The sequence below is a fragment of the Apiospora hydei genome, assembly GCF_038363865.1.
Source record: "Apiospora hydei strain CBS 114990 chromosome Unknown utg000009l_segment0_segment0, whole genome shotgun sequence".
Classification (NCBI taxonomy): Eukaryota; Fungi; Ascomycota; class Sordariomycetes; order Amphisphaeriales; family Apiosporaceae; genus Apiospora; species Apiospora hydei.
Genome location: NW_027117368.1, coordinates 4,127,393 through 4,145,528, shown reverse-complemented (window position 1 = coordinate 4,145,528; position 18,136 = coordinate 4,127,393). Strand labels below are relative to the sequence as shown.

Below are 18,136 nucleotides of genomic sequence, written 5' to 3'. Positions count from 1 at the left end.
ACTGAGGAGCCAAAGCAATGAATAATACTTTGTCGACGGAAACTAAATAATCGCGTTGCCGACGTTACAACGCCGAGTGAGCAACATGTTCCTGATAAACACATGCCTCTGAACCTGACCAGAAACCTCCTTAGAATAAACCAACATCTACTATGCAATGTATAAAGGGACCCGTCTAGAGAGCAATAGCGGCGGGAGAATACTACAGTAGCCACGGCTGGATAGTCGTACTCGAGAAAACGTCTGCCGACCACTGACTACATAATAGCCCCCAGAAAGCTAATCTTGGTCCAAAAGCTTATCCTCAACGGCCTCTTTGGACGTACTGACAATCCTCTGGGGCGGCGGCGAAGTGACAAGGCTAGGAGCAGAGCTACCAGGGCCGATAGTAAGACCCTCGAGCGTCTCGGGCGGACTGCTCAGGCCGCCCCCGGGAAAGAGTGCAGGGCTCTCACCGGGGACAGTAATCCGGACACCCTCTGGGCTACTCGGGACAATTCTGGGGTCAAGACCGGGGATGAGAATGCGCTTGGCCTCGTTTTGGTACGCGGCGGGGATGATTTCGATAATCTCGTTGCGAGGAAACTTGAGAGTAGGGATAGCCGTAGTGGAACAGTGCATCAGGTAGGCGTAAAGCACACGGAGGACCGACTCATGCGCAATGATAAGGAGGTCGTTCTGTTCACGTTCCAACTCCAAAATGATGGGCTCAAGGCGCACTGCGAGATCATGGTACGACTCAGCCCGAGGGTAACGATGATGATAGGGGTCCAGTTCGTGTTTCTCGACTTCGTCCGGATACAGTCGTCGGATCGCCCTCTCGGATAGCTTCTCGCACACGCCCGGGTTGATCTGTGCCATTTGGCTTCGCTGGCGTACCTTGTAGCCTCGTTCAGTAAAGGGATCAGCTGTCTGTAGTGTGCGCATTCGGGTGCTGGTCCAGACACTCAGCGGTCGTAGCGGGACGTCGGGCCCGCCTTGCTCCTTAAGAGATTCGCGTTCTTGCTCGCGATGGTTTAAGATGGTCTCGCACATGATACGGGCATAGTTGTGGCCCTCCTCGGATAAGGGGGCATCGGCCTTGAAAGATTCCTCTTCCGTAGCGACGCCAGCCCGTACGAAGAACGTCGTGCGAGACTTTATGTGGGTGTTTGTCAGGTAGAAGACGATACGGTGTGAGAGGTAGTTGAAAGAAACGTTGTTGTAGAAGAACTTTTGCCCGGCGTTGATCATTTTGATGTAGTTAAGCTCATTTTCAGTCATGGTCTCAAAGATGGGGATCTTCATCTCGATTCGACGGAGGTACAGCTTGGCAGCTTCATCGGGATCCATGCCCTCAAACTGGCATGCATTAGCCAGAAAGTTACCGTCGTAGAGCATATTGACTTACATCCGGAGAGTTGATTTTGACGTTGCGTGCATTTTCCCGAAGAAGATTCTCGTCGTCAACGTAGGACTCAAGGAAGAGGGTCTAGTAAGTTGTCAGTCATCAGCTGGTCGACAGGTGCGAGGTTCAGTTCGGGGCTTACCTGAACATCGTGCTTCGCAAACTCCTTGGCCAAAGACAGTCGGCCAGAGGCAGTTGGGTTCACTGCGTCATAGATGGCAACTTGTCCATTGTCGTGGTTCAACCATGCGTAAATGTCCTCTCGGCACTTCTTGAGAATCTTCTGGCGGAGCATGACGGACGCGGGCGAAGCATTCGGGAAAAAAGTAGTCTTCAGGAACGTCTTCCCCCTCACCGACAGTAGCTCGCCTGTAGTCACCGAGATGGAAGATTCGGGTCTTTACGCCTAGCCTAGCACACAGTGAGCAAGGATCAAGTGGTCAGCGAGCCTTGTGACATACCATTGCAGATAGCGGGCCATTGAGACGCAAATATGCCTGTCTATTGTAAGTTCGAGTACGTAATCTCTATAGGGGATGCTTCTCACGTCTTGCCTCGTGCCGGAAGCCCGACCATGACGATTGCGATACGGCCAGAGTGAAAAAGCCGACCTGACATAGTGCTGTACAGCTGGGCCGGAGCCATGTCGCTGTCGGCTGTCACATCGTGTATGCCGTCTATGAAGGTACTGCTCTTTCGCCGGTACCGCGGGGCGTTTGCCGCGATTTCTGCGGTGCTGTTTCCATCAGCATTTGTGCTTTCAGTACAGATGTCTCCAAGGTGAACTTGGCGATGCAGGTAAGAATGGGAGTCCCCGTGCCGTAACGCCTTGAATTCGCTCTAGACGAATCCTCTTCAGGCGTTCCGGAGGAGGCCAAGCAGGTACTTGTGGAAGTAGCAGGCTGGGCAGGGGAGGATTGTGGGGACACCGATGCGGGTACTTCATCAGACATGATGAAAGGCGGTTTTGCTGAGAATACAAGAGGGAACACGATGAGGCCAAAGGTGAGAAAAGCAGATTTCGAGAGGAGCTAACACACGACCATTGAACCGATGCAAGGAATACCGGGGCGTGAAGACTCAGCGTAGAAAGCCCACCAGCGCCTTATGGACTGGCCGTTTCTTCCCGTCTCCTTCCGGCACCCGAAGTTGCTCCTGCCCGAGTGGCGAGGCGACAACCGCAAGACCCAGGACGCAGCAAACATGGATATCAACAGCGATGGACCCTTCAATGTCGAACTACTGGACTGCTCATGGCACGCAAGGTTCCTTCTTTCCTTGGATGCCTGCCATGATGGAGTGCGCGGGCAATAGCCAGGCAAAGAAAGAGGCGGCTGCAGATCACAGCGGGAAAGCATAGGCGGGGAAGAAAATGAAAGAAATACTCACAGTAACGTGTCCATCGTGCAAGAGGCTTTGCGAACAGCGTGGTCTGGTGCTTGGTAAAGGCGACGACTCCAGGGTTCAATGTTAGATTCAAAGGTCGACGGGCCTCGCTGCGCGCTGCGATGCCGGGGTTACCACGACTTCAAATTGCACCGCCTATGTATGTCGCAAACCTCGCAAACGCACATCGGCCAGTATTGGGCCAACTTGGACAGCGGCTGAAACAGTGGGCAAGAGCGCTGTCAAGTGGGGTTAGGGCGACTACTTAGGTAGACACCGAATTTAGTGCTGTAGAAGAAGAGGACTCTCTGGTGGGTAGCGCCACCTTGAGTGAATTGGATGCGATGCCTTGTCTGGATATCTATTTCGAGGTCGGGATGTTGGAGAGGTTGCAGAACGTCGGGAACAGGAAGGTTGAACTCGGGATCAATGATGGTTCAGGCTTATCCACTAATTGCAGGAAGACTCTCCGTATGATTTGGTTGGACCATGAAAAGCATGGGGGGGGTATCCTGCGACAGCCAACTTGTACAGGGCTGTATGCTGATACGTCTTTCTCGCCAGGCTTGCTTATAGGTTAGATGAATCCAGGGTTGGCCAGCGGCTGGTTGCTCTAGAGAAATGCTCAAGCCTTGGCTTTAGGTTGACCAATTCAGAAATAATGGCATAAAACGAAGACACGTTAATACTGTAGCTTCAGCAAGAGAGAGCTTACTAATCATGAAATGGTAGATTTGATTGACCTGAGGACTGGTGCGGCTAGTTCTTGTTGAGGTGAAAGGTTCGATATCAGAACTGGACTATCATCGGCCTTAGGCGGGAAAGGTTCAATGTTCTCATGACATAATGCCCGGTAGGGTAGCGAGCAGGGAAGGCGATGAGCTGCATGAGATATCCTATTACAGCGATATCTAGCCAATGTTCAATAACCCCAACTCCGGTTGGTCACGCACGGCGCTGAAAGATGCGGATATTGAGGTGATTGCAGTAAAGGATTTACCTTGTAAGCATTTAAGCGAGTACACAAGGTATGATAAAATCAACCTTGGAATCGGGGTGGGACTGCCGAACAGATGCACGGATCACAGCCTGACCCGTGTCCCACAGCCATCGGTCGCTAAGGCTGGGGTTGTCAAAGAAATTTTGAGTGCTGCCGACTACGTAGTTCGCAACGAAGCTGTGGAGGAAGCTCTCGTCTTTCATCATCCTAATCGCATTCTCTCCCACCAGCCATTCCGGGCAGCAATTGCTTCAACACCAAGCATTAACAGTTAGTCCAATACTGTTAAAGATTGACTGGACTTTACAGCTTTCGTCATCTGCCCTCCGCCTTCGGATCCAACCGACCATCCGACTGTTCCATCCTGTCCAATCGCCAAGATGGACGCCACTCCGATAGTCAAGTCGCCGTCGACCTTTGGCGCCCTCGTGAACAACCCGATATCCCGAAGTCTCGCAAATGTCTATCAGTCCTTCTCGGACAGGAGGGAGAGGCTTGGCCTGACGAACCCCGGAGCTGTTGAGAACATCGCAAAGGAAGTGCAGCGCGAAGTCTCTCCTGCTATGCACATGCACACTGGCCTGCGCGCCGATATCACAAAGGCCATTGACTTCGCTCCTCTGTGCCAAGTCTCCCACCAGTTTGCTATGGGCGACCGACTTCAGCCCTATGCCTTCGCCGCTTTATACGGCACGAACAAGGTGCGTCTCTGGATTTTTCGTTTCTTAATTACCATAATATTAACTTGTGTCTACAGGTGTTCATGCAGGGAAGTCTGGACAGTGACGGTATGTTGTCATCGCGATTCAACTACAGATGGACCGACTCGCTCGTCACCAAGTCCCAGTTCCAAATTGGTGCCCAGGATATGGCCTCGATCGAACATGAATATGTCGGCGCCGACTTCACATCCTCCTTAAAAATGCTGAACCCTTCATATCTCGAGGGAGGCTTAACCGGTATCTTTATTGGCCAACATCTTCAGTCCGTCACCCGCAAGCTCGCTCTTGGTATGGAGGCTGTCTGGCAACGCGCTGCCCTCAACCAACCCCCTGAGGCTGCCATGTCATATGTCGCTAGGTACAAGTCGAATGACTGGATCGCCACTGCTCAGCTACATGCGCAGGGTGCCTTGAACGCCACGTACTGGCGGCGTCTCTCTGACAAGGTCCAGGCTGGTGTTGACATGACCCTCCAGGTTGTCCCTGGCCAGGGTGGTATGATGGGGGGCTTGCAAAAGGAGGGCATCACTACTGTCGGGGCCAAGTATGATTTCCGAATGTCCGTTTTCCGCGCTCAGGTTGATTCCAAGGGCAAGTTGAGCTGCTTGTTGGAGCGGGTTGTTGCACCACCCGTCCGATTGAGCTTTGGCATTGATCTGGACCATGCTACTGTAAGCACTTGATGATGCGCCCCCGAGTTCGATTCCAACCTTACTGACCTCTTATTAGCAACAAGCCAAGCTTGGTCTTGGAATCACCATTGAGGCGCCATCCGAAGGACTGGAGGAGAAGCAGGAGGCTCTTGGTGTGGCAGCTGCCCCCAACATCCCCTTCTAGACGAAATGACGCGACAGTGGCAGCTTTTCGCTGAGATCTCTTCTCATGTCTTACTAATAATCCCCGTAACCTCCCGCCAGGGTGTCTAATGCTACACCAGCTTCCGAATCACGACGATAGAGATCTCATATCAGCATGAAAGTATTCGTTCAGCTTCACGGCGCGTGTGCATTTCCACGCCTCAGACCCACATCAGGAAGCTTGGGGAACGAAACTTGTGTATTATAGATTGGATGCGATATCTAGAAGGGTTGGGGTTTAGCATTGCGGCCTCGGATGGCAAGGGGGTTTGATGGCTCTTCTGGCATACCCTATTCACGACGACACGGTATCGGAACGGATGATGCCTCTGTAATCTAGCCGAGGTTACTGTATATATAGGGTAGCCTGTACGTGTATAAAATCTGTGCCATTTGGTAGGCACATTCCCGACAGGTGGATTGGTAAGGAAATACTACAACCTGCGTCACCTCTCCGCTCTGAGCGCTCGCGCCGAACCAGGATATGTTTCTCCTTGACGAAAGTGAGACAGTGCCTTTGAATAAGTGAGAACAGACAAATGAAAACATACCGGGCGAGAGCCGGTCAGTATCCCGTATTTAGCGGTGTCCCCTTTTATTCCAAGTCCGATTTGCAACAGGATGAAATACAGTTGGCCCGACGGGCCGGTCATGGTGGGGTCGTAACCTCTGGGCATGTGGTGTGAAATTCGGCAAACGAACATTTCAAAACCACTGTGTCCAGGGAACCCCCTCTCGAATTTTACCATGGTTTGGTTCAAATCATTTGGAGGCGCCCAGCCAGTCTCTCGCGCGTCGAAGTGGTCGGTTCTCGTCCCGTGATGGCGCCTTCTGCGACAGGCATTAGCAACACCAATAACAACAATATGGCCACCCCCGCGTATACGACTTGGTTGTGGTCGGGGCAACTGGGTATACCGGTACGCTGACGGCTGGTCACATCGCGCAGTTCCTGCCCACGAACACCAAATGGGCTATCGCAGGACGCTCCACGGGGAAGCTAGAGGAGCTCGCGGCCAAACTGAGCAAGTTGAGCCCGGATCGGGTACAGCCAGGTAGGTTGTATTTCATTTGAGACGATGGATGTTATCTCTCCCCTTCTTTTCTTTGTCCGGGCCCAGGGGAGGCTGACCTGTGAGTGAATGGGGTTGACAGTGGTCGAGATAGTTGATCTCTCGGACGAGAGAGCACTGGCACATCTGGTGGGCAAGGCAAAGGTCTGCATTAGTGTTGTCACGTACTGGCAGGTAGGAGAGAAGGTGGTGAAATCTTGTATCGAGAGCGGTACGGATTACGTGGACGCGTGAGTACCTTCGTCACTACTGCCTACCTACCAGTCCCTGGCTGGGATACGGCGTCTCCTTTTGCCCTGAAACTAACAACATCACTCCTGACGACAGCAATGGTGACATATACGGGTTGAAAGAATGGATCGATAAGTACCACGAGCAGGCTGTAGCTAAGGGCGTTACTGTGAGCATTCCACTGTGTAGCAAGTAAAGCGCTTGCTGCCCTGGCCCATGGGGACAGACTCAAGAGGGTGTGGTTTACACTAACGTCCCGTCAGCTCATTCATGCCTGCGCTGTCTTTAGTGCCCCTCACGATCTCCTGACGCTTCTCCTCGTCCGCGAGCTCCGAAGTAGAGCGTCGGTGCAGGCACGCAAGGTAGTCGTTGCGGTTGCTGCCACGCCCATGAAGATCAGCGGCGGGACGGCAGAGTCTATTATGCACGGGGCGGCATCTTCAACGCAAGACGCCGCGGCTGAGCTGCAGAACCCCTGGCTCCTGTCCCCTGTGGCTGGCGATACTACAGGTCCTCGTGACCAAACAGATTTCTTTGGCATGTGCACGGAAGATGGGCTCGGGCTACTGTCAGATACCTCTTACAGTGCCGCACAGGACCGACATATCGTCCATCGGACTTGGGGCCTGCTTAGTGGCAGCGGCGACGGCTATGGCTCGCGCTTTCGGTACCGGGAGTATACTCGGGTAGAATCCAGAACCTCGGGTATACTGAAGTATCTAAATACGCTACTTATCTCGTGTATACTACGTTTCGCCTTCCTCCGGGCCTTCGCAAAGCGGTTCGTATTTCCTTCGCCAGGGGAGGGCCCGGATGTTGAGCAGTCGCGGCACGACCGCTACACTATTGAAGCTGTGGCCGTGGGTGAGCTTGAGGGCAGCGTCAAAGATGAGGCTGCGCCCAGGGCCTATGGGCGTTTTACAGTCCACAGCGGCGGGGGTACTTGTGCACAGCAGCCTGCCTGGCACAAGGAGCTGCGGCATTGGTATCGGACTCGAGAGATGATGTGGCCAGCGGGCGCCAGGGTGGTATGCTCACACCTGCTTTCTTAGAAACAGCGCTGCTGGAAAGACTGTGCAAAGTAGGCGGCGGGGTTGAAGTGAGGATGCTGTGAGGAGACTCGATGAGAGACTTGTATTTAATCATGCATGCTTGAGAGACAGGCTGCTGCATAGCGTCCTGGGGCCCAACTGACGATCAGAGAAAGGATTGGACTGCTGCTGCTCGATGAGCAGCCTGAATACTCTCTCGTCATATCCAGCACAGCTTATGCCCGATACCAATGACTGCAGCCGTTGTGACCGACGAGTCGTCCAATGCAGATGTAGATTTTACGCAGTGATTGGAGGTGCTATGATCCCATGACGGGCTGAAGGATGCAGGTAGAAGCCGCCTCGTGGCGGTGAATGGGCGAGACTCATGGTTGCATCAACACCACTGCCAAAGGCGAGGCAGGGGACTTCCTTGACTTATATGCACCACCGTCCTGCAGCATTCCAACGTCGAATGTCTCCTGATTGGGTCGGCAGCAGACTCCAAGTGAGCGGTCACTGTCTGGTTCCTGCTCCTATCACGACCACGAACGAGGGCGCTCGGGCCACCGCTGCGGCGCTGGCTGGCAGTTGCTGCTAACCTGGAAGCCTGGGCCGAAAGGGAATTCTCCCATGTATGTTCAAGAAAACCGCCATCACTGATTTGCTGCAAACCCCTTTTCCTCCATCCCCATAAAATCTCTGGACATGGCTGTCGAAACTGAGGCCGGCTCGCAAGAGGTCGCCAAGATGCCCGTTGTGGTCGAGTTTTCGTAGGTGGCCGCCGCAACCCAGAAAAAAACCAATCACCTTTGCCCCTTCTTCGTCTTCTTCTTCTGCGGCCATGGGGACTTGCTGGCTGACCTTGGACGCTACAGTGGTGGTCTAGAGATGCTATTCTCGGATCAGCGGCGGCATTCCCTCTCCATCCCCGTTGCGACCAGCGAGGGCAAGCCCGCAACCGTGGCGTTCCTCATCGACTACCTGTGCCGCAACACCATGAAAGACACTCGTAAGGAGCTCTTCGTCCTGGATGATCACCTGTAAGTCTCTAGCCGTGCACTAGTTGTAAGCGAGGCTGATGATGTGGCATTCCCAGTCGCCCGGGTATCCTTGTCTTGATCAACGACGCAGACTGGGAGCTAGAAGGCGAAGAGGCCTACGAGATCCAGAGTGGTGACAACATACTATTTGTCTCAACGCTGCATGGCGGTTAGAGCTATTGGCTGGGGTCGATCCGGCTCTGCCGCCATGGCTGAACCGTCTCGGTCGCCCTCTCCCTGCCTTCTCGCCCATTTCGGCAATGATGAAAAAAGTGGCCCGGAGGACAAGGGAAGCCCAAGGCAACGGGAAGCTGGTGTGCGTCTGCCGGGAAGTGTTTCGAGCCTGTCCCGGTGTACGACATGATCGACTAGCTTCAGATGGAATGGGAATAACTCTCCCCGTTTGACTCTGCACCAGCGTTTTTCCCCTTCATGTCTGTCTGGTCTACCCCGCCGTGGCGTAGGTAAAACATCAGCAATCATCGTCTGCCAGCTGAGCAGGACCAGCTGTTGCTGTGTGGATGCTCTGCATTCGACCTGCAGCCAAGAGCGCCCATCTCATTTCTCTTGCGCTGCCGTCCGCCGTCGTACTATTCAGATCTTGTGTACCCGTCGCGGGCTTCGAGAAAGTGACAAGGCCTGCCATTACCCACCCAGTCCCCGCCCCCTTATATTTCATGCAACTCCCGCAGATCCAGATAGTAGGTCTGCGATACTCGAGATGGTTTGTTGCAACAACACACAGTGTCGTGCCACGAAATCGGGCATTAGGAGAAATACAATCTTTCCCCCTTCTAGATCTGAGCGGTGAAGGGCAACTGCATGTATAACTATAATGCCCAATAAGTCTCTGGCCAATCGTGTTACTTGACGTTTCGTCATACTTGCTCAAATGGGAATGTTGCTACTCCAACTCCAACTCCAACGGAAGCAATGAACACCGCTACATGGGAAAAGCGACACATAGTATTCTGCTGCAGCGAGCATACAGCAACCTCCGTGGGGCATTTTGACCGACACTCGTCTCTGCCTTTCCCCTATCTTCGATGGCGGGCCATCCGGAGCAGCTCCCTCGACATCGAAAGCCGCGTCTAGTCGCTTCTGCTAAGACATGCCTTCCTGGGTGAGGTTGGGATTTCCGGTCCAGGCAGCCGTTCCGCGGTCACACCAGCATTTGCCTGCCAACCGTCACCTTGTCTTGAAACTAGACTGGCTGTTACATACATACACACATACCTCCATACTTAGCCACTCATGTACCAATTAAATGGTGGCGGGCAGCGGGCGGATGATGATTGGAGATGCTAGCTTCGGCTATACCTGGTCGGAGAGGAGGAGGAAGATCTGGCAATCTCCCTTCCCTTTACGCCTTTTCTCTCCTCTAGTGTGCGAATGATGCGCGCGCGCCGTGCGGGACGGGGGGATCAGTCATGTTATTCCCCCAAAAAGTGATATATGACAGAATCCGATGCGCCGCGCCCATTCAAAGTTCGCGAGAGACACCTGTCTAGGTTTCTGATGTGGGAAAGGGGGAAAGGAAAAGAAAAGAAACGGGCCCCGAAAGCCAGCCCAGATGCGATGCAACTGCGTCTTTGACAATTGGCTGATTCCCCCTGCCCCCTTCTGCCTCGCTCGTGCGTTTGGATCGTAAACGCCATTTGCTGGTACACACACAGAGGACGACCGATCGAGCCTGGCATCTCGACCGCGTTACCTACAGGTATCTAGAAGTATGGGAAAAAGAAAAGAAAAGAAAATAGCACAATATGTACATGCAGTGTTGCTAGCTAGCCACGCAGCAGCCAAGGGGCTCCAGGTCCCTGGTCAACTAACCAACCTCAAGGATGAGTGCGTCACATCTGTTTCGCCGTTGCAAACCCGCCAAATGCTTCTGTCCCACCACCATTCATCCCTTTCGTATGTCTCGAAGGATGCGTGTTTCTGGTGTAAACTCAACCATTTGGAGTGTAGACAGGTCAATAAGCAGGATGAGGGACTGGCAGCAGTTTCGGTTGTAGTAAATTCATTTTCAGTACTGGACTAAAGTACGTGATAGTTAGGAATACGTGGTAATTACACAAAAACAATAAATAATCGATGTTCAGACAACCAAGTCCGAGGGAAACAATACCCAAACGCTCGAGACCCAGCCCAGCTAGAAAGCCCATACATGATAAAAAGATCTCTTCTATACCTCCCACCGTGACATGATCGTACCATCTCAGAAAATGCAACAAAAACAACCACCTCATCTTTTTTGTGTAATCGTACGCCGCGGAGCTCTTTGTATCTTCTCCGTATATATTTTTCCCGTCACGTTTTCTTCTTCGTTTTGCTGGGTGTTGCACTGAATAGTGCCAGGAACCCGTATATAATGAATGGTAGACCCAAAGACAAAATTTTGGACAAAATGCCGGACAGTGACAATTGGAAACATCCCTCCCGTTATCGTTATTTTATTACAGGCGTGAAGCGTAAATGAAATCAAGGAACTTCCCAGCCCAAGCATCTGGGCAAGCTCAGGGGCCGGGGAACGGGCGAGTTTCCCGGTAAAAGTGGCAAAAGAATTCGCAGTGCTAAGGAAACGATCCCTAGTACATGCGGTGTTGCTCAAATGATAGATTGCGGTTGTGGTCCTCCTCGTAAAAGGTTCCAGTCGAACTCGGAGTGGCGCCGCTGCCCGACAGGCTCTCCTGGTCCACATCCATCATCTCATATGGACGGGTGTTGCGGCCGACCATCATATGGTGCTGCTGACCAGGGTTGTTGTGCTGTTGCTGGTGATGCTGGTGCTGGCGCATCATCACGTAAGAGTGGTAGTCCCCTTCGTGGTGGTGCTGGTGAGGAGGCAGCCCGTGGTGATGGGGGTGTTGCAATTCGGCAGGGTGAGGCAGTTGCGGTAGTTGCGGTACCGAGCCACTGGCCATGTGTGGGTGCATGGGCGGCGTGTGTTGCTGCTGAGCCAGATGGTGGCTGGGAGGCCCTGCGAGGCTTTGGCCATTGTGTGGGTGAGACCTCGGAACCGCGGGAGCAACGTTGCGGTCTCGGCCGCGGCCCTTGATACCCTTATTGAGGTTCTTGTAGATAATGGCAAAGTCATCGAATACCTTCCGTTCCTCCTTGGGGAGGCTGTTGAGCTCCGCTGCCGACATGGTGGCAAACTTCTCGGTCAATTCCATAAGGGTCTTAGTGTGGAATTTGTTTTGGTGAGACTGGGAGGGATTGCACAAGTCAGCGTGAACGCCTGTGAGTAAGATGGCAGCGAAGAAACCAACCTTGAGGTTCCCACGCTGAGTGAAAGGTCTCCCACACCCGTCGAGGTTGCAGTAGAATCTCTTAGACGGGTCGTGAACATTCATATGTGCCCTGACATTGCCACGCTGGGCAAACCTTTTGCCACACTGTTCGCATGCAAACGGCTTCTCGCCAGTATGTCGACGCTCATGGGTCTGGTACGTTTAGCCAAGTACAATGCAGAGGAGATGGTGGGACGCATACCTTCAAATTACCAAGTTGGGAGAAGTAGTGACCACAGCCAGGATGGTTGCATGGCTGTTATCCGTCTTGTCAGCAAAGTACCAAGCATTATTCCATGTTGGAAACTTACGTAGGGCTTCTCGCCGGTATGACTGCGAATATGTATGTAAAGATGTGTTTTCTGTGCGAACTTCTGGTTGCAATCTGCCACATCGCACCGATATTTCTTGGGGTGCTTTTCGTTAGGCTTAACGTCCTCTGGGCTCGCGGATCTGGAGCCACGAGGTGGTGATGGGTATCGGGCCTCTGGGCTGTTGTCGTCGGACTTGTTGTTCAGCTTGGATTGCACAACCCTCATCAGATTGTCGATGAAGGTGTTGTTCTCAAACTTGTTGCCTTCGTTTTTGGCACTAGTTGGCGTGAGTGTTACTGATGAGTCCTGACCCCTTGCAGGCTGCGGTGGCGTGTGCAACTCGTGCTTGACCTCGGGGCTTGCTGTGTTTGACTCTATGTTGGAGTGCATGCTGTCCCTGGGGTAGCTGGTTTCCGGCGCCTTCTCACTGCTGATAGGCATGACTCGAAGCGTCGGGCGCCCGTCCGAGAACTGCCTGAAAGGCGCAACTAGGGGGCTAGGAGTCGACGGAGGGTATGCTTGGAAGCCGAAGGGGTTGTGCGGTTGGTAATGAGGGGCCGTCATACTCGACACTGAGGGCATACTGTACGAGTTGCCAACCATGTATTGAGTAGCAACCGAGGGTTGCTGTACAGTTGGAGAGCTGGTTGCTCTGGAGTCATACTGCATCATGCCGGAATGGCCCAGCATGCCATATTCGGGAGAAGACTGATGGTGCTCTTGCCATCGTCCCCAGGTTGTTGGGAGCTGCATCGTAGCCTTTGGTACTAGTATACTAGTTATACCAGAGTTTAAATCGATCTCGGTGAGTACTTCGCTTCCGGTACTAGGGATATACGCAATTTGACAAGGTGGTTTGCAAGTGTGCTTGTAGACCAAGTCGTTCTTTGACAGAGACCGTAGGGGGAGTATGTGTGATGAGTAGTTGGGTGGAGGTAACAGAAAGACAAAAGCCGCCGAATATAACGAAGAAAAGGAAAGACTCGTGGTTCACGAAGTAATGGATATGTAACCAAGGATATAGCAACCGAGTCAGGTATCAGACATCTCATCGGTCTCCTGTAAGGAACAAGACTTGGGGCACTCGAGATATTATACTCCGCGAAGCAAGATGATTTGCACTGGGGTCCCCACCTAGGCCACCACGACCCGTGTTAGGTACTGCTGCCGCGGATCGACTTGCGAGTATGCAGGCGACCAGGATCCAAAAGACGTATGTTCTGAATAGAATGCTTGTACGTATAGGGTTAAGAAACTAAGCCAGGGCTTGGGAAAGACACCTTGTGCTCACATCTCATATCAGACCCCCACCCCAGACTCTCTGTATCAGAACGGGGCTCCTAGCCAGCCCAGGGTGCGATCGAGGTGGAGGAATATTGTATCTGAGGCTTGGGTACTGAGCCCACCGTAATAGTGGATGACAGGCGGTCGAGCCAGGGTTGAGACATTCTGAACTGATGCGGCAAAGGAGAGAGGCTAGTGTCCACGCCTCGAACCTCCCACTAGCATTGGCTGCTATATGGCCTCCAGTACGTGGCTGGGACTGAGTAACAGCTACAGTCACAGCTGTCGACCACTGTCCACTGCGAAAAGGATACCGCGGCCTTGGTTGATCAACACTTTCTGAACAGTAATAGCAGCAGGACCTGGCCATGGTGAGCTGGCGGGAGCCTGAGCGCCCATCAGGCCTGATCCATGTCAGTGACCATTCCAAATAAACAACACAATCTCCATATCCGGAGATCAGCGAGGTTCGCCAGGCAGGTCAAGCGATTCGAAACCAGGTTGTGAGTAGACAGCCGGTGGCCCCTCTCTACCACACTCGAGGGAGAAGTCGAATCGGGGAGGTCTCATTGTTTCGTTTGCACTATGCCCAGCCGCCTAAGAATAACTCGAAGGACTCTGAACGTGCTCAGTTAGTGGGTGTGGTACGGTACCCGCAGCGGGAGAGCTACCAGGGGCGTTGTACCGGGGATTCCAGGGACTAGCGAGAAGGAGGGTGGGTTTGAATCGACCAGGCTACTGTGCAGCTGGTGGGCTCAAATTGATCACTGTACATTACCTACTTACCGACCTACTTACATACAGTGCAGTACGTACCGAGCTGACATGGGCCAGGGCACATTGGAGAGCAGGCTTGGCAGACTGGGTCAAGAGGTGGCTTGTGAGGAATGAGAGGAAGAGAGAGAGAGCGTGAGCGTGAGCGTGTGTGTGGGCGCGCGTAAAAGCCGTCTGCAATCTGTGTGGTGGTTGAAGTTGAGCGGTCCTGAAGCCACCACATATCCAGCACAAGAGCTATTAGGCTTAGCCTCTGGCAAGTAAGTGATTCAAGCCGGGGTAACCCTTGTAAGCCAGACGATCACTAAAATCACCCCAAATCCAATCTGGTTACTGAAGGCGCCATCGACGGCCGGAACTCCACGGATGCGAGATGCCCGGAAACCGTCTGGCCTGGTCCCGTCTGGCTGTCTGGCAGTAGGCTTTATTTTATTTTATTTTTTTACAATTCTTTTTATCATTGATGCATGAGCAAAATGGGGTCAATGAGATCAAGGTCGTTTAGACGCAGGCCACACCGATTGCCCGGCTGCGCTTCCCGGCCACTGGGGTCGGTCAATGCGCTACCTTTCTCTCTCGCAAATATGTCCCTCCAACTGATAGCCGCATATGCAGCGTCAGCAGTGTCCAAGAGGCGGAGGGCATCCTCGCCTTCTGGATTTGACAACCTACTCAGTCAGTATATGGGTCAGCCATACGGTGTATGTGGGTGAAATTGGCAACTGGAGCAGCAGCAAGTGGCCGAAGTCAATGGCGGCTGAGGTACTTGCAACTTGGCTGTGCTGTAGAGCAGGTTGGGTGCTAGCTGGCGCTGAAACAGCGACAAGTCTGACCCAGGCTATAAATGCAGGTTTAATGAAGCTATGGAGGCAGGTTCTGGTATGACACGTCGTAAACTGCTGCGCTGAGATGTTAAACTCAATCCTGCCACTTGCAGGAGGCAGGTAGGGACTGTGACAAACCACTAGATGGATGCGAGCGAGGGTGGGAGGCTGCTAATTGCCTTCTCTCTCTGACTCTGATTCTCGGCCGCTTGGTCTCCCTCGCTGCGTCCATCGCGAGCCTACCCACCATCAGCAATGAATTACCTCATCCATCTCACCGTATCGAGCCAAGTCGATTGGGCAGAGAGAGGCGGACAAGCTGTCAGATATGACAGATGGGAAATTGGACGGGATTGGCTTGGGATATCGTGTGTCTGTCGGCCAGTCGGTGGGTACTTGCATGCAAGTATGTACAGCAAGTAGTAGTAGATTTCTTGGGTGTGGTGGTGGCTACCAGGCTCCATGGGAAGATCTGCGGGCAGGGATCATGGGAGTCCAATTGGCGAATCAGCCGGTTTGTTTCAACGGGGGAGGGAGGTACCTCTTCTCTTTCGCATGTATCGTCCGATCGGAACCTGGTGTATCTATCTGGGTTGCAATACCACATGCAGGTAAAAACTAGGTAGCGTCAAGTATAAGTATGCGTTTTTCGTAACATGAGCACTCCGCTACGACACCACGCGCACGGATGCACCCAATGACATATCCGCTGGAGGGTTGCACTCTGCATCGTGCTAATCTGCCAGCCATCCATTGGATTTCCTTGGGTTTCCTGTACCGAGTCCACGAGTCCACTGGCCCATACGGGGACACACGGACAGCTTGACAGCACCAGCTTCAGTTGTTTGTCGCGGGGCAGGCCCTAGGTCCTCTAGGAGGCGTGGGGGGTCTCGGTAATACCAGTGCTGTCATTCAATCGCCTATACTCGGTGATTTTTTTTAATTCGATGTTTTCATTGCGTGCCAGATAGGTGCACGGAGTCCTCAAGTCTAACGGTCGGCTCTCATACAGGTTGAACGTTGGAGAGCCGTCAGATAGCGGTCTGTTCTATGAGCGTCTTAGTCTGCAGTAGTCTCGTTTTCCGTTCCGCGTCGAGTGTTGTGCACCTTGCTTGGCACGTCGGCATTGCGTTGGTATACACAGATAACAACCAACGGTCGCTGTAAGATTGCATTGGAACTCTGGATGTTTACTTTGTCAAACTTCCATCGTTTCTTTGCTTCTTTGCCAGGGGAGCCCCAGGACCCTTCCCTCCCCCCGCAACTAGACTCAGCCACCAGATCGAACTCCAGTCGATGTTCCAGCTGACCAGTGCAGGCAACTGCCACTGTACAGGCTCTCCTGTTCCTAGGTTCGCAGCCAGCCAGCCCATTAGGCCGTCGCTGGCGCATCTGGATGCCGTTGCATGATGCTCCTTCAGTTAGCACGGCTGCCGGCTACGGCGCCATCGCCATACGGCCTTGTCCCCGGTCCAGCTGCAATCGGGCGATCTGCATGAAACAGTCATGGGGAACTCCTAGATGTTCATGCCGGCGAATTTGTCATGAACAGGTCCTAAGCGAAGCCACGGATCGATAGTGTAACTGGCAATGACAAGGTCGCCTGCTCAGATACCAGCATTGGATGTGATATATCACCTGAGAGCAGCAGCGCCATACGTGACACTGGTCCGATCACCATGCACGTACGATCTGTCTCCCTCAACCTCAAGCCTCATCACTCGGCGAGCTGTCCAACTCTAGCACCCCCTACATAGAGATTTACCTCTATCATCTTGTGCTAGGTATGCATATGATGAAGTTTCAAATCCAATACCATGGGAATGGGTGCAACCAAAGCAAGCCACAGTGCCACGGCTGCGAGCTTTGGTCGGCGACCGTATCGATCAGTGTGCTAGTAGTCAGATGGCCCGCCCCGCGTCTCTCCATAGCGATCCTTCTCCAAGGGCCGGAACCTTGCGAGGCTTCTATTCGCAGGCCCGTGGAGTCCATCCTGCATGGATCTCATGATGGAAGCTGTACGGCAGTAGATAGTAGAGTTCCAAAAGAGACATCTCAGCAAGACACGGACGGAGAAGACGTGCGACTATCTCCAATCTTATTTTGTATTCGTCGAGACTCAGGTCAAGGCATTGCATCCCATTGGCCAGGCGGCATGCTGCAAGGACGAGACTTTGTCTACGGTAGACATGCATACTCAAAGGGGTAGAGTCCCGCCATCGCACTCGCCGTGAGTCCATGTCTCCGCTACTGACAGTGCGGGAAGGGCCCCCAGTACACGCTTAACTGGATACGCGACTGTGTATGCATGTATATGTAGGCATGCCTTCTATCGGCTGTGCCGTTGTATGCCGGCTACCCGAAATGCATACAGCGTTGCTCGGATTTCATAAAAGTCCGCACGCATCAACGAAGGCCGGGTTGGCATGCGTACTGTACTGCATACCCACCTACTTACCATCGTCTCTGACCGGAAGTGGGGAGAGGCCGGCCAGACTATTGGGCCTTGGCTTTGCAAGGCCCCCTGATCCGCGCTGACGTCTTCAGCTCCAGACCCGTACAATAGACAGGCGGCGACCCAATCAATCCAACAAGCTTCTTCAGCTTCGATAGGAGCTGACGATGCTCTTTGTTCTTCTTATCGAAATGCCCGATATGCAGTTTACTTTATTGACAATTGACAGAACTCCGAGCATGGCATTGAATGCGTAATTTAACGGAGGTACGAGGAGGGGGATACCCATTACCGGAACAACAGCCAAGCCACCTTATTGGAAGGGAACAATGGATTGACAGGCAGCTCGGTGAAAGCTTGTAAGCCGGAGCATCTACACGACGGCGGCAGCGAAGTTTCCTACTGGACAAGAGTCCCGAAAGATCGCCATGGCATGCAGAGCTTGGCATCGCATTTTGA

General features: G+C 53.1%; 5 protein-coding genes across 5 annotated transcripts; 3 read left to right on the top strand and 2 right to left on the bottom strand.

The window, feature by feature from the left end:
- Positions 1–279: 279 nt before the first annotated feature.
- On the bottom strand, positions 280–2,227 carry PG997_013106 (6-phosphofructo-2-kinase; the record flags this gene model as incomplete). The annotated part of the gene is made up of 5 exons (XM_066817420.1): positions 280–1,341; positions 1,391–1,471; positions 1,530–1,756; positions 1,808–1,884; positions 1,935–2,227. Coding segments are annotated over 5 exons (1,740 nt in total), but the record flags the coding sequence as incomplete, so codon positions are not given.
- Positions 2,228–4,153: 1,926 nt separating this feature from the next.
- Positions 4,154–5,178, top strand: PG997_013105 (uncharacterized protein; the record flags this gene model as incomplete). The annotated part of the gene is made up of 2 exons (XM_066817419.1): positions 4,154–4,474; positions 4,531–5,178. 2 exons carry the CDS (start codon positions 4,154–4,156, stop codon positions 5,176–5,178), a joined length of 969 nt encoding a protein of 322 aa, XP_066663111.1.
- Positions 5,179–6,218: 1,040 nt separating this feature from the next.
- PG997_013104 (uncharacterized protein) lies at positions 6,219–7,708 on the top strand (the record flags this gene model as incomplete). The annotated part of the gene is made up of 5 exons (XM_066817418.1): positions 6,219–6,272; positions 6,302–6,407; positions 6,508–6,655; positions 6,753–6,825; positions 6,920–7,708. The coding sequence occupies 5 exons, from the start codon at positions 6,219–6,221 to the stop codon at positions 7,706–7,708; spliced, it is 1,170 nt and encodes a 389-aa protein (XP_066663110.1).
- A 687-nt stretch (positions 7,709–8,395) lies between these two features.
- PG997_013103 (uncharacterized protein) lies at positions 8,396–8,904 on the top strand (the record flags this gene model as incomplete). Its single annotated transcript, XM_066817417.1, has 3 exons — positions 8,396–8,460; positions 8,566–8,730; positions 8,787–8,904. 3 exons carry the CDS (start codon positions 8,396–8,398, stop codon positions 8,902–8,904), a joined length of 348 nt encoding a protein of 115 aa, XP_066663109.1.
- Positions 8,905–11,321: 2,417 nt separating this feature from the next.
- Positions 11,322–13,093, bottom strand: PG997_013102 (C2H2 transcription factor; the record flags this gene model as incomplete). The annotated part of the gene is made up of 3 exons (XM_066817416.1): positions 11,322–12,179; positions 12,229–12,282; positions 12,338–13,093. 3 exons carry the CDS (start codon positions 13,091–13,093, stop codon positions 11,322–11,324), a joined length of 1,668 nt encoding a protein of 555 aa, XP_066663108.1.
- Between the last annotated feature and the right edge of the window lie 5,043 nt (positions 13,094–18,136).